Source organism: Jaculus jaculus, chromosome 8 (assembly GCF_020740685.1).
Source record: "Jaculus jaculus isolate mJacJac1 chromosome 8, mJacJac1.mat.Y.cur, whole genome shotgun sequence".
Lineage (NCBI taxonomy): Eukaryota > Metazoa > Chordata > Mammalia > Rodentia > Dipodidae > Jaculus > Jaculus jaculus.
The window spans coordinates 141,253,369-141,267,201 of NC_059109.1; the positions used below are offsets into that span (position 1 = coordinate 141,253,369).

Sequence of the window (13,833 nt, forward strand, 5' to 3'; positions counted from 1 at the left end):
CTAACTCAAAAAAAAAAATTTTTTTTTGTAGAAGGTTGTTGGTGGGAGAGGCCTAATAGAGGCAGGCTTTCTGCCTCTGGTAAGGATTCTCAGGATGGATGAGGGAGGGAGTTGGCTTGGAAATTCTGATCCTTCCAGCATCTGAATCTGTAGGCAGCTGGTCTTGGGGGAACTCTCTTGCCCCAGAACTTGGGCTGCTACTTGTTCATACCTGGCCATACCTGCCAGGACCCTGAAAATTCAAAGTACCAAAGCATCCTTGAAACAGAGCAGAAGACAGGGGAAGGGTTCAAACTCCAAAAGTTTTAAGGACAAAATCCTCTCAGCGTGACTGCAAAGCCCTGAGGGGGCAGGGGAGGTAGGAACTGTCTCCTCAGTGTGTCTAGGCTAAGGTTCTTCAGAGTGGATGGGAATGGAAGGGGATGTCCATGCTGTCCACAGCTCTCTAGACACAGCAGCTTTCTCATGGGGTCTTGGTAAAGAATACCCACCTCCAGTTAATTCAGGTGAGATCATACTCCACCTCAGCCCCTGTATAATGACCATAGGTTATAAGGGTGACCTTTGGTGCCACTGGGGCCAGGGGGCTTCAGAACCCCTATACAACCACTATAGAATGTTGGTTCTAGAAAGCTCCACTGCATATAGACTCCCAGGGCTGGCTACAGTAACGGAGAGAAGGCTCTACCTGCCCTAGGATCCTCAGCCTCTCTGCCCCTTCTGCAACCCTTCCCTCACAAAAGCCAAGCAGGTGCTGTTGTCTTTGTTGGCTTGCAGAAGCTAAGATGACAAGTCCTCATGAAGATGCTAACCAGACAATCCAGCATGAGAATCCACACGTTTGTGCCACTGCCACTAGATTTATTAAGGTTGCCAACACATCCACTAAAAGGGCCACCAAGAAGGGACCCAGTCACGCCTGGCCTGGTGTCTGAACGGGGGACCACATCTTCCGCCCAGGGGGCTCCTCCAGGGAGAGCCTACGGTCAGACACACTACAAGGACTGGACAGCTCAGAGTGCGGGAAGAGAAGCAGGAAGCTGAGGGAGTGGGGAGAGTCGAAGCAGGAACAAAAGTTGCATCTAGACAGAGTTGAATAAAACAAAAACAAAACTCGAACGTGTTCTTTTGGCCGCTGGGTCCAGGGCCTCTTAGCCAGACATCTCCTCCCGCTGCTCCTTGTTCCGGCGCACTTCGGCTGCGTGCAGCTCCTGTGAGGACAAGCAGCCAAAGGTGAGGGCCGCCCCAAGTGACGTGGGACACCTCCAGGTATCGCTAGCCATCGGGGACACGGTACATAGGAACCCGACCAAAGGGCGACACTAACCAAGACACTAAGGACGTCCAACCTGAAACCAGTTCCTCTCCCTCTTAGCAATGGACCCCGTTTGGTACACTTTCCTTCAAGCACCGCAACATTGCTCTTAAGTTCTGGGCCTGATTCGTGCCCTCCAGGAGCCACTCCTCCTACCTCGAGTTCCCGCCCACCTTCTCGCGCAGCCGCTCCCGAAGCGCCGCCAGGTGCGCCTCGCGGATCTCCTTGCTGAGCTCCATCTTGTAGTTGAGCTTCTCCTCCGCCAGGCGGCTGAAGTTGTTGTTCTCCTCCACAGCCTTGTGCAGCACCTCTCGCTCGTGCTCGCGCCGCTCGGCCAGCTGCTTCAGCACCTGCGCCTCCTGTGTCTGCTTGGGACCAGAGGTGAGTGAGCGGTGACCCGGACCCCTCCCGGCCGGGCCACCATCCAAGGCCTACGCAGGGCAATGCCACCTCCCGCCCTGAGAACCAACCCTCGACCATCTCTGGCCTGGGAGCAGGGGCCCATACAGCCCGCTCGGTCCCTCCCCTGTTGACTTTGCACCCCATCCCACTTTGCCTGGGACCTCAGGGGATCTAGCACTGAAAGGTAAGCGTGCTGGGAAGTGCCAGATAAACCCTAGTGGTTTACCCACTGCTTGTTTTGTTTTGTTTTGTTTTGTTTTGTTTTGTTTTGTTTTGTTTTGTTTTTCGAGGTAGGGTCTTCCTCTAGCCCAGGCTGACCTGGAATTCACTCTGTCGTCTCCAGGTCTCCTGGAACTCACAGTGATCCTCCTACCTCTGCTCCCAAGTGCTGGGATTAAAGGCATGTACTACCACACCTGACTCATTCTCACTGTTTTTGGACAAAGAGCCCCCCTCTTCTTGCTGGGCTGACAGCCCCTATGTAAGGCAGGGTCACTTCTGTCATCTGGCCCTCAAAGTCAACAAATGCTGAAGAAACAGTGGCCTGTCTGGTTTCTCCAGCCCTCCTCAGACATCTGCCTGATGGGCACCAAGGAGGAATATATCCAAATAGATTCCCATTACTGCTTAGTAGGATCCAGGCAGGGACACTGTGGCTCCATACTGCCTTGCGCTACTGGGGGAAGGGCTGCTTGGTGATCCCTAAGAGGAGAGCAGAGAGCACCAGACTTACTGGAGGCAAGTAGCCTAGACCTCCTGAATGCTGGTGGGCATCCACCCATGCACTAGTCTTCAAGTTAAATCTGCTGAGCCTGAATCCTGCTGGACATGAACTGAGCCACTTCCCCTCTGAAGCCACTTCACTGGGCTTCAGGTGCAGGATCTCAATCAGAGCCAATCCTACTGTGCAAACTGCCCAGCAAACCACCCAACTCCTGTCCTGAAAGAGGTGCCAGTCCCAGCTTCATGTTCCCAGGGGCTTTCTTGGTGACCACAACTTGACTTCTTCCTGCCATCCTGTCTGTCTCCATGTGTCTGACACCATCTTTGCATCCTCCCTTCTCATCCTGATTGCTCAGGAAGGTAGTCGTGCATGCCCCAGCCCAATGCCCTGATCAAGGAGAAGATCTGGCCAACAATGTCAAAACTTCTGGTGGTGGCTGAGTGGGGGGTCCCCTTGCCTTCCTCCTCTCCTCAGCTGCCTCCAGCCGCTTCTGCAGCTCCTCCAAGGAGGCATCCTTTCTCTTCGGGGGAGAGGATAGCACAGGACTCTCTGGAGATAAGTCGGAAGGAGACTTGAGGATGACCTCAAAACTTTGGCCAGAGGCTCTCTTGTCCAGCTGCTTCACTTCCATATCTGTAGTGAAAGACCAGATGGGGGCTTCAGGAGGCCTGCCAGAGAGTGGAGCAAGATGAGGGCCCTAATCCCAGTGCGCATCCCAACAAGTGCCAAAAAAACGGGGGGGGGGGGGTGGGCACAGTTGCTCAGGCTGAACTCCTAGGTCTGGCCCTTTCTTCCTAGAGCCACCCTCAGTGGTAGACAAGCCACAGCATTCTGAGAGACTGTAAGAGGCAGAGGCAGGAGAGGTAAGTTGAACAGGTTGTGGTTGGGCAGGGTCAGCAGCCAAGTTACACACTTACCTCCATACTGATAGATGGTATTGGGATGAGGCTGTGGGTAGAAGCAGGAGCAGATGAGTGACAGCACGGACAACTCCTTCATCTTCTCCTTGTAGGCTGTGGTATGAGGCCAAGGTGAAACAGGTACTGTTACCATCCCAGTCCCACAGGTTGGCCTACTAGGATCCTACTTCTTCCTCTCACTGTCTCTGAGATGTCTCCCTGTAAGATATAGTGCTATCTGGACTTTACACTCCTTTTCTCCTACTTGTCTGCTCTAGACTATGACTCTGGGGTATCTCCCTACACAGTTCTATTCTTCTGAATCTTTTTTTTTTATTTTTTGAGGTAGGGTCTCACTCTAGCCCAGGCTGACCTGGAATTCACTATGTATTCTCAGGGTGACCTCGAACTTACTGTGATCCTCCTACCTCTGCGTCCCAAGTGCTGGGATTAAAGGCGTATGCCACCACGCTTGGCTCTATCTTTTTTTTTTAATTTAAAATATTTTATTTATTTGTTTGAGAGAGAGAGAGAGAATGGGCATGCCAGGGCCTTAGCCACTGTAGACTCCAGACAAATGTGCCACCTTGTGTATCTGGCTTATGTGGGTACTTGGAAATCAAATCTGGGTTCTTAGGCTTCACAGGCAAGTGCCTTAACTGCTAGGCCATCTCTTCAGCCCTATTCTTCTGTGTCTCAATATCTATTTCCTCCTCTGTCTCCTTACCCCAGCCTTTTTCTCTCCTGGCATTTCTCACACTTTTTAAAAAAATGGGGGGTGGGGAGGGCTGGAGGGATGCCTTAGCGATTCTTGCCTGCAAAGCCAAAGGACCCAGGTTTGATTCCCCAGGACCCATGTTAGCCAGATGCACAAGGGGGCGCACAAGTCTGGGGTTTGTTTGCAGTGGCTGGAGGCCCTGGCACACCCATTCATTCTCTCTCTCTCCCTCTTTCTCTGTCAAATAAATAAATAAATAAATAATTTAAAGTTTTATGTCTGGCATAGTGGTGCATGTCTTTAATCCCAGCATTTAGGAGGCAAAGGTAGGAGGATTACCATGAGTCCAAGGCCACCCTGAGACTACATAGTGAATCCCATGTCAGTCTGGCAAGACCCTACCTCAAAAAATCAAATAGAAAAAAAAATTATTTGAGAGCGAGAATGAATGAATGAATGAACATAGGTATACGAGGGCCTTTGCCACTGCAAATGATCTCTAGACACATGTGCCACTTTGTTCGTCTGGTTTTATGTGGGTATTAGAGAATCACACTTGGGCTGGTAGGCTTTGCACACAGTGCCTTTAACCACTGAGCTATCTCCCCAGCCCCTGACTCATTTCTGTGCATGGCATGTACACACATATACTTTTTGTTTGTTTGTTTTTGAGACAGGAGCTAATGTAACCCAGACTGTCCTCCAACTCTCTCTGTAGCCAAGGATGATCTTGAACTCCTGATTCTTCTACTTCCATCTCCCAAGTGCTAAATTTATAGGTATGCACCATGACATCTGGCTTTAGTGTTTTTTGTTGTTGTTGTTGTTGCTTAGTGGGTTTTTTTGTTTGTTTGTTTGTTTAAGTTTTTCTAGGTAGGGTTTCACTCTGGTCCAGACTGACCTGGAAGTCACTATATATTCTCAGGGTGGCCTCGAACTCATGGTGATTCTTCTACCTCTGCCTCCCGAGTGCTGGGATTAAAGGTGTGCACTACCACGCCCGGCTCCAGGCAGGGTTTCATGTTCACCACTGTTTGCCAGGGTAGCTGGCCCTTGAGCTTTAGAAGGTTTCTCCTATCTCTGCTTCTTTTCACTTAGGTGTCCTAGGGTTACAGATGCAAGTGCTACAGTGTAGCGCTTTTACATGGTTTCTAGGGATTCAAACTTAGGCATTTAAGCTTTCAAGGCAAATGCTATACCTAGTGAGCCATCTCCCCAGTCCTGTTTTCTTTCTTTCTTTTTTTATTTTTATTTATCTATTTATTTATCTTGGTGTTCAAGGTAGGGTCTTGTTCTAGTCCAGGATGGACTGGAATTCACTATGTAGTCTCAGGCTGACCTTGAATTTACAGCAATCCTCCTACCTCTGCCTTCTGAGTACTGGGATTAAAGGTTGTATACCACACCACCTGGCCTTATTTGATATTTATTTATTTATTGGAGAGAGGGAGAGAAAGAGGTAGATAGATAGAGAATGGGGGCTAGAAGGATGGCTTAGTGGTTAAGGCATTTGCCTGCAAAGCCAAAGGACCCAGGTTCGATTCCCCAGTACCCACATTAGTCAGATGCACAAGGGGGTGCACACGTCTGGAGTTGGTCTGCAATGGCTGGAAGTCCTAGTGCACCCATTCTCTCACACTCTCTCCCTCTTTCTCTGTCAAATAAATAAATATAAATTTTTTTTAAAAAGAGAGAGAATGGGCATGCCAGGGCCTCTAGCCACTGCAAACGAACTCCAGATGCATGCATCACTTTGTGCATATGGTTTATGTGGGTACTGGAGAATCGAAATTGGGTCCTTCTCCAGACCTTATATTTTTTGAGATAAGGTCTCATGTAATCCCAGGGTGGCCTCAAACTTGCTATGTAAACAAGCCTGGCCACATTTTATTTGTTTAAATATTTTTAATTTTTATTTATTTATTTATTAGAGAGTGAGAGAATGGGCATGCCAAGGCCTCTAGCCACTGCAAGAACTCGACACACATGCACCACCATGGCATCTGGCTTATGTGAGTTCTGGGGAGTTGAACCTGGGTCTTTAGGCTTCACAGACAAGCGCCTTAACTGCTGTCATCACTCCAGCCCTAATTTTCTTCCTTCCTTCCTGTCTTTCTTTCTTTCTTCCTTTCTTTTTTGGTTTTTCGAGGTAGAGTTTTGTTCTAGCCAAGGCTGACCTGGAATTCACTATGTAGTCTCAGAGTGGCCTCAAACTTATGGTGATTCTCCTACCTCTGCTTCCCAAGTGCTGGGATTAAAGGCATGTGCCACCATGCCCAGTTAATTTTTAGTTTTTCTATTCTTTTCTTTTACTTTGTTTTATTTATTTGTGAGAGTGAGAGGCAGATGAGAGAGAGAGAGAGAGAATGGGAATGCCAAGGCCTTCAGCTGCTGCAAACGAACTCCAGATGCATGCATGCCACCTTGTGCATCTGGTTTACGTAGGTCCTGGGGAATCAAACCTGGGTCCTTTGGTTTTGCAGGCAAGTGCCTTAACCACTAAGCCATCTCTCCAGCCCTAATTTTTAGTTTTTCATAGGCAAAATATATTCATGTATTAATTGTATTATGAAATGTCACTCCAACAAAGTAGAAAGGGGTGTGTGTGTTTGTGTGTGTGTGTGTGTGCATGCATGTCTCAGTTTACGTGACCAGGGTTAAATAGCCATCTATTTAGCAGCAGTAAGTAGGTCAGGAGACATCTGGAGCATCTGGAGGAGCCATGGAATGACCAGGTCTGTGCTGAGGAGAGGCCAAGAGGGCATGAGTGAGAGAAGATATGGGTTAGGGCAGGACAGATCTGGGTACTGGAGAGTCCAGGAAGATGAGATTTGGTCACTCTTCAGGTCTCAGTCTGCCAGCACCCACTCCCTGCCAACAGCTCCAGCCTCAATCCTGGTTTTCTATATCATCGTTTTTTCTTATCCTGTTTCTAAAACCTTAAGTGGTTGGCCTGAGAGGCCAGGAATTTGGGGCTTGACAGCTGCTCACAAGGCTTCTCTGCTTGAACCTGGAACAGTCACAGGAAAAGGAGCTGCAGGTTAATTGCAGACAATACTAAGTTTAAGGACAAGTATCAAGAGGTTGCCTTCTGAATAACTGTCATTGTAGCATGGGAGCAAGCTAGCAGGGAATCAGAGAATCTTGCCAACATGGGAAGATGTGAGCACCTGCTTCATTAGGAGAGAAGGATGAGGGCCTGCCAATTTAAGTCAGGGCTCTCTCAAGTCAAAGCTTCGGAAACAAGTATCCAATGGGAAGTATGGTATCTCATTATATAAATGCAGACAGAGATACAGCATCTGCTGGTCATGGGCATTCCTTAGTTTGGTTTCTTCCAGGCTGATAGCCCATGATGAAGTTTCTTCCCAAGAAGATGGATCCTCAAGGAGCAAATGGGGCAGATGGACACAGGGGGGTCTGGAAGTAAGGCCTGCTCTGTGATCTGGCTGATGGAGGGACAGAAGGTTAGAGAGGACAGGTTGGCTGGTGAGGAACTGGAAAACTTTGGAAAGTGAGCAAGAATGGGAAATAGGCGGGATGTCCAGAGTGGAGGGCTGCCCAGCCTTGTGTCCTTACGCTTGGGAATCTCATGTCAAGGCTGCCCAGCCTTGTGTCCTTATGCTTGGGAATCTCATGCCAATTCCTCAGAGTCCAGTATCCTCTGAAGGTGTGCCCTTCCTCCAGCACTCCATATTTGCTGCAGGCTGGAAGGTTTGTAATACAACACTTGGGACTGATGGAGAGAGGGTTCAGGTCTGACCACAGAACAAAGCTGAAAATTGGCTCAGTAGTTAAGACACTTGCCTGTAAAGCCTAATGACCCGGGTTCAGTTCCCCAGTACCTATGTAAAGCCAGGTGCACAAAGTGGTGCATGCATCTGGAGTTTGTTTGCAGTGGCTAGAGGTCCTGGAATACCCATTCTTTCTGATCTTTCTCTCCTTTCAAATAAATAAATAAATAATTTTTTAAAAAGGATTGAGGGTCCAGCATGGTGGCTTATACTTTTAATTCTAGCACCCAAGAGGCAGAGGTAGGAGGATCCCTGTGAATTCAAGGCCAGCTTTGGACTACAGAGTGAGTTCCAGGTCAGCTTGGGCTACAGTGAGACCCTACCTCGTGCGGGGTGGAGGGAAACCTTGAGGAATGATGGGTGGAGGAGCCAGGAGAGATATATCAAGCCTTCTCTAGTAAAGCTATGAGTCCACCCAGTCACACCCTAAGGAGAAAAAGCCTCAGGCACCCCAATGGGCTGGCTTGCAGGCCAGGAATCTGGGCCCTGATAGAAGTTCACAGGCCCTCTCAAAAGGAAAAAGTGCTGTAGGTTCATTGCAGAAAATATTAGTCTGCTCATTCCTGTGACTAGATCTTTGTAGGGCTCGGAGCTTCTGGGCCATGGGAAAGAGAGAGCTTCCCTAAGGGGTAGGGGAAAGTCCCATTATTTCCTTAACTTGTCCCAATATCTGGGTAGAGAAGTGGGGTGGTACCGGGCTTGGGGGGGTTCTGCGTGGATAAAGCTTAGATGGAAAAGCCTCCTAGACAGGGTCAGGAATGTAGTGAATGACACATGTGGTCTTCTCCTCCAGAGATACTGAAACCAGGTTCTGAGGGGCAGGGTAGAACCCATGTGGTGGACAGAGTTTGTGCCTGGGGCCAAGGCCAGTGTTTGGGAGAGCTTGGTCTGCTAGTTGACCCCCGTGGTCAGCCCCCAGGAATGAGGGATGGGTGGCAGGAGTGCAGATCATAGACAAGGGGCGGACAGTCTGGTTGGGGTCCAGCGTCCTTAAGTCTCAGGCTCTGAGGAAAAACACGAAGCTGCTCTGGAGCTGGGACTAGGCGGGGTGTCCGGTGTGTGTATGGGGCTGCCCAGCCTCTCGTCCTCACCCTGGGGGTCTCATGGCAGTTCCCCGAGTCCAGGATCCGTTCAAGTTCTGCCCCTCTGCCAGCGCTCCATACTTGCTGCGGGGGGGGGGGGGGGGTCGTAGCTGCTTTCGAGGGCAGCTTCTTCCCTTCAAATCCCGGGAAGGTTTGGAAATAGAACAGCCCCTCCCCCACCTGGACCTGTCAGCTCAAAGGTGGCCCTGGGGTCGCGGAGGTGGTCCCGCAGGGTCGGAGGGTGGGTAGAGAAGCCCCAGACACCGCAGGCTAGGGCTTCCCCACCCACCCCACCCCCGCCATCCTGAAACGCCCCCTCCAGCGGATCTCCCTTCTTCGCGGCTCCGGGTCCTCATCTGGGCTGCTGCGGAGTCCCACCTCGCTCCCGAAACCCCTGGGAAAGCGCAGTGGAACTGACAGCTAAGGTCGCCTGCACCTCAGGGGACTCCCACCGCTGAGTTCGCGGAGCCGCCCTGCGGCAGTCGCGCTCCGGCCCCGCTCCGCCGAGCGCCAAGGGACAAGGCGGCCTGGACATCACCCCGCGCTGCTCCGCTAGGGCGAGGCTCCCGCCCGGGTCTCGCAGCCGCCCCCCCACCCGGGCTCTGGGGTCCCGCCCTTGCCAGCCCTGACGCCCTGCTCCTGTGGGAACGGCCCACACTAGAAAAAACGGAGTCGACAACGGGCTCCTGCGTCAGGCGAGGCCTTGGCTCAAACAATGGCCTCTATTCCTACCCACCGCCGCCCAAGGATCCCGAGACCCCAGCTGGGCACCTACCGGACACGGTGCTGGCCATGGTGCTGGCGGCGGCTGGGGCTGCGGAGGCCTGAGGGAGATGCGGGCGTCGGCTGGAGCTGCAGTCAGAGAATGCTGCAGTGCCTGGGAGGGGAGGGAGCGGAGCGAGGGCGGGCGCGGCGGGGGGGGGGGAGGGAGAGAGGAATGTAGGGAGAGGGGGGATGGAGGAAAGGGAAAAAGGAGGAAGGGGAAGAGAGAATATAAAGGAAAGAAAGAAAGAAAAGCTGTAACCATCAAAGAGGAAGACAGTGGGAAATGAGGGAAGGAGAGACGTGCAAGAAATACAGCAAGAGGTTTATTTTCCATCGGAGGAAAACCATGGACTATCTCCCCCTAACTTGGCTTTATGCAGCTTGGGTGACATGGAGAAGAGACCCATTCCTCAGAATGGGTGGGGCAGGAGCAAGCCTGGAAGGCCAGACCTATAGTAAGGGTGGGTGGCAGATGAACACTAAGCCCAGGCCTATGCTGAGAGGACAGGATTTCCTGGGTTGAAAGGGGTTGCAAAGGCTCCCAGGAGCATCTCCTCTGTGCCTAGGAAATGGACAGGTTCTGGGCAGAAAAGAAGGCAACAAGGGTAGTGAGGCCTAAGATTGGGCTTTGAATTGAGGTAGAGACTGATTCCATCCTTGGCTCAGGCATTCTCTGACAGAGGGCTGAGTTTCTGTCCTCTTTGGGTCTCTGCTTCTTGGGTGTAGGAAGAAAACATTATGTCGGACCCCAGAAGGTGGAGGAGAGGACAAGAACTAGAGCTGAGTATGTACACATAGTGGAGAGCACTTGATCAGTCTTCAGTGGTGGTGGTGAGGGAGATCTGCCTTCTTCAGTGCCCAAAACCTGTCTTCAGGTGTGAGGCCAAGGAAGGAAGGGCTGGCTCCACAAACATTTGACTTAGAGGGCCAAGGAGTAAAACTGTGAATCTCCCAGAGACTTGTAAGGAAATGAGTCAGCTCAGAAAGGCAAAAGTCAGGGGCTGGAGAAATCACTTAGCAATTAAGGCACTTGCCAGTAAAGCCAAAGTACCCAGGTTCCATTCCACAGGATGGCACATGCACCTCGTCTTCATTTGCAGAGGGCTGCAGTGGCCCATTTTTCTCTATTTTTTTCTTTGATTTTTCAAGGTAGGGGTCTCTCTGTATCTCAAACTGATCTGAAATTCACTATGTAGTCTCAGAGTGGCCTCGAACTCTTGGAGATTCTCCTACCTCTGCCTCCCAACTGCTGGAATTAAAGGCATGCGCCACCACACCTGGCTCTAATATTTTTCTTAAAAAGAGAGAGATTGAGAGAGGGAAAGAAAGAAAGAAGAGAAACACAAGTCAGGGACAAACCTAAACACCAGCCCAACCTGGAGCCAGTCTTGCAGGGTGTCTAGAGTACTAGAGTTACACATAACTTAAGATGGGGTCAGCCCAGAGAGCTCTGCATCTGGTGTGTATGCCTGGCCTTATTCCTGGGCCTGACACAATGGACTTGACATTGGATTACATTGTACTATGTGGCACTGAAGAACTTCAGAAGGAATACCACCCAGTAGGCCTGACCTAATTATTGTTTTTTTTTTTTTTTTGAAGGCCGACAGAGACCGTTTATTCTGGGGGCACTGCTGACCAGCGCGCGGGCCCAGGTGGGGCTGCATGCAAACAAATAGAGGAGTGATGGAGTGAGGCCCTGGGACAGACTCGTCCTTGCTCTTCTCGGTCATGAAGGCATCTGCTTTCCGGGCAAAGGTTTCTGCCACAAGGAGGGGGAAGACCAGGGAAGCATCTGCGTGGACCTTCACGGGCTGTGCATCCATCCGGATCTTGCCCCAAGAGACAGCCTCATCTGGATGGGCACCCGAGTATGAGCCATCAAACTCCTGGGCTGTGTTGACGTACACAGCATAATCGGCCCCATTCCGCATGAGGTTGGCGTTGGCAATGTGGTGCTTGACCACACCTCCACCCAGGATGATCATGCCTGAGCGTTTGGCGAAGATGGCCTGTGTGTTGATGAGCTGCAAGTCCTCAATGATGTCCAGAACAAGGCCTGGGTTCTTGTAGGAATGGAAGAAGATCATGTCGCCCAGCGAACCATCCGTGAGTGCAGGGCTCAACACAGGGATGTGGTTCTTCTGGGCCCAGTAATACACTGATTCTGGGTTGTTGATCTCCTTGCCCAAATGGGCAATCATCTTGGAAGGGGTCCACTTAACGCCCTCGGTGATCTGCTCCAGCACCATCTGGTCCAGAATGGGCATCAGCCAGTCCTCGAACTTGCAGTACTTGTCATTGGGCACAAGTAGGTTCCCGATCCTGTTGATCCCGTTTTCCCGGAGGTCCTTCCCTCTGAGGCTGAACTCGCCAATGTATGTGGGTGCCAGACATTTGAGGAGGTCCTCCTCCACACCTCCAGCAGTGGTCACCAGTATGTCCACTATGTTGTGTTGCACGAGGTAGCGAATGGTCTCACGATGCCTGAACTGATGAGGTTGGATGTGTAGCCCAGGAAAATGGTGCAGCCGGTGAGTGGCCGAAGGCTGTGGGTCAGGTCTGCATACTGGTCTTCGTCCTGCGCCAGAGGTTCCAGCTTCTCGATCTTGGCGTTGACCTGCTGCACCGCCCGCCCGAAGTTGGTGGCCTGGAAGCTGGTGGTGCGGAAGGCGTCCAGGAGCACGCCGTAGTCTACGCCGCGGCTGAAGTCGTAGCAGCCCAAGGACCCCGCCATGCCTGCCGCCCGCCCGGGCGGGCGCCACGCTCACTAATTATTGTTTTTTAAAGGTAGTGTCTTGCTCTAGCCCAGGCTGACCTGGAATTCACTATGTAGTCTCAGGGTGGCTTTGAACTCACAGCGATCCTCCTACTTCTGCCTTCCCAGTGCTGGGATTAAAGGCATGCGCTACCACAGCCAGCCTAATTATGGCTTTCTTAAGCAGGATGGATGGTTATCTTTGGCTGAGATGAGAGGCTATGTGGCAAGCTTTCAGCCTGCAGCCAGAAGGACCTCAGTACAACCACCAAAAAGAAGTAAATTCTGCCAACGTGAATAGCTTAGAAGGCATCCCAATAGAAACCAGCCTAACTGACAACCTCATTCCAGTCTCAGGATATTAAGAACTGTTGCTCATACATGAAGGTTGACTTCAACTGCTGAGTTGTGGTAGCTTGTTAGGCAGACATATCAAACTCATGCACATGGAGTGCAGTTCTGTGTGTACTCCATCGTCTGGGAGAGAGTAGGAAGAGAGGAGAAGCACACAAAGCCATCTTTCACAGTGACATTGACCATAGTGGAAGCAACTGTGTCCTTTTTAGCTGGGTACTGTAGAGTTCTTTAGATGGACTCAGCTCCAGGAGCTAGAACTCGGGTTCTGGGATCAAGAAGAGCAACTCCTCTTGTCTCCCCAACCTTCTCTTGTGAATGGATGTTCGGCTCTCACCCAAGTAGGTTCAAGAGACTGTACTGCCTCTAACTCACCTTGGGCATGCCTTCTCTTGAGTATCTTTGTCCTTATTTGGACACTAGGGATCAGCTCTGCTGGCAGCTCCTGGCACCATGCTAGGCACACAGTAGGAAAACATAGTATGCACAGATGTAATGAATGCATGCCTTATTATGTTGCCAGGTCTTGGAGAAGACTGACTTTTCACTAAGGTCAACTGCAGAAAATTTATGAGCAGCTGTTTCTGAGATGTTATTCATGGACTGTGAGCCTACAAATCAAACCCCTTCACTGATCTCCTGAAACTAACCATGGCTCTTCAGGAGGAGGCCTGCACCTAAAAAGGACAGTCATTCAACAAGCACCTGTGAAACACCTATTATGTGCTGGGACTTGGAATACATCAGCAATGGGGGCAGGTATTATTTCAGTCTTGGATGGAACAGGTTCACCTCTTCTCATTGTTCCACTTAATCAGTTTTTTGAGCTTCTAACACCCTGGAAGGTCTGTTAAAGCCCAATCATCTCTCAGACTTCCAGCCCAGTAACACAGCTTTTCTCATGCAATTCCCAGACAAGTCCATAGCACAGCCTTTTCTGGTCTGTAGTCAAGGTATCCCACTTATTATGATTTCTTTCCTTTACATGCATCACTGTAATACAATCCTATGTGACTAGTTCA

General features: G+C 50.8%; 1 protein-coding gene and 1 pseudogene across 1 annotated transcript; both read right to left on the reverse strand.

Moving 5' to 3' along the window:
• Positions 1-840: 840 nt before the first annotated feature.
• Stmn3 (stathmin 3) lies at positions 841-9,838 on the reverse strand. The gene is made up of 5 exons (XM_004669513.3): positions 9,710-9,838; positions 3,359-3,454; positions 2,899-3,074; positions 1,489-1,680; positions 841-1,211 (listed from the first exon to the last, which is right to left on the reverse strand). Exons 1-5 carry the CDS (start codon positions 9,726-9,728, stop codon positions 1,152-1,154), a joined length of 543 nt encoding a protein of 180 aa, XP_004669570.1. The 5' UTR covers positions 9,729-9,838; the 3' UTR covers positions 841-1,151.
• Positions 9,839-10,190: 352 nt separating this feature from the next.
• LOC101607980 lies at positions 10,191-12,436 on the reverse strand (annotated as a pseudogene).
• Positions 12,437-13,833: the final 1,397 nt, after the last annotated feature.

Coding starts and splice junctions, on each gene's coding strand:
- Stmn3 (XM_004669513.3), bottom strand. Junction 3,075..3,358: donor TACCATCTATCAGTATGGAG/GTAAGTGTGTAA, acceptor CTTTCACTACAG/ATATGGAAGTGAAGCAGCTG. Junction 1,681..2,898: donor CAGCTGAGGAGAGGAGGAAG/GCAAGGGGACCC, acceptor GGTCCCAAGCAG/ACACAGGAGGCGCAGGTGCT.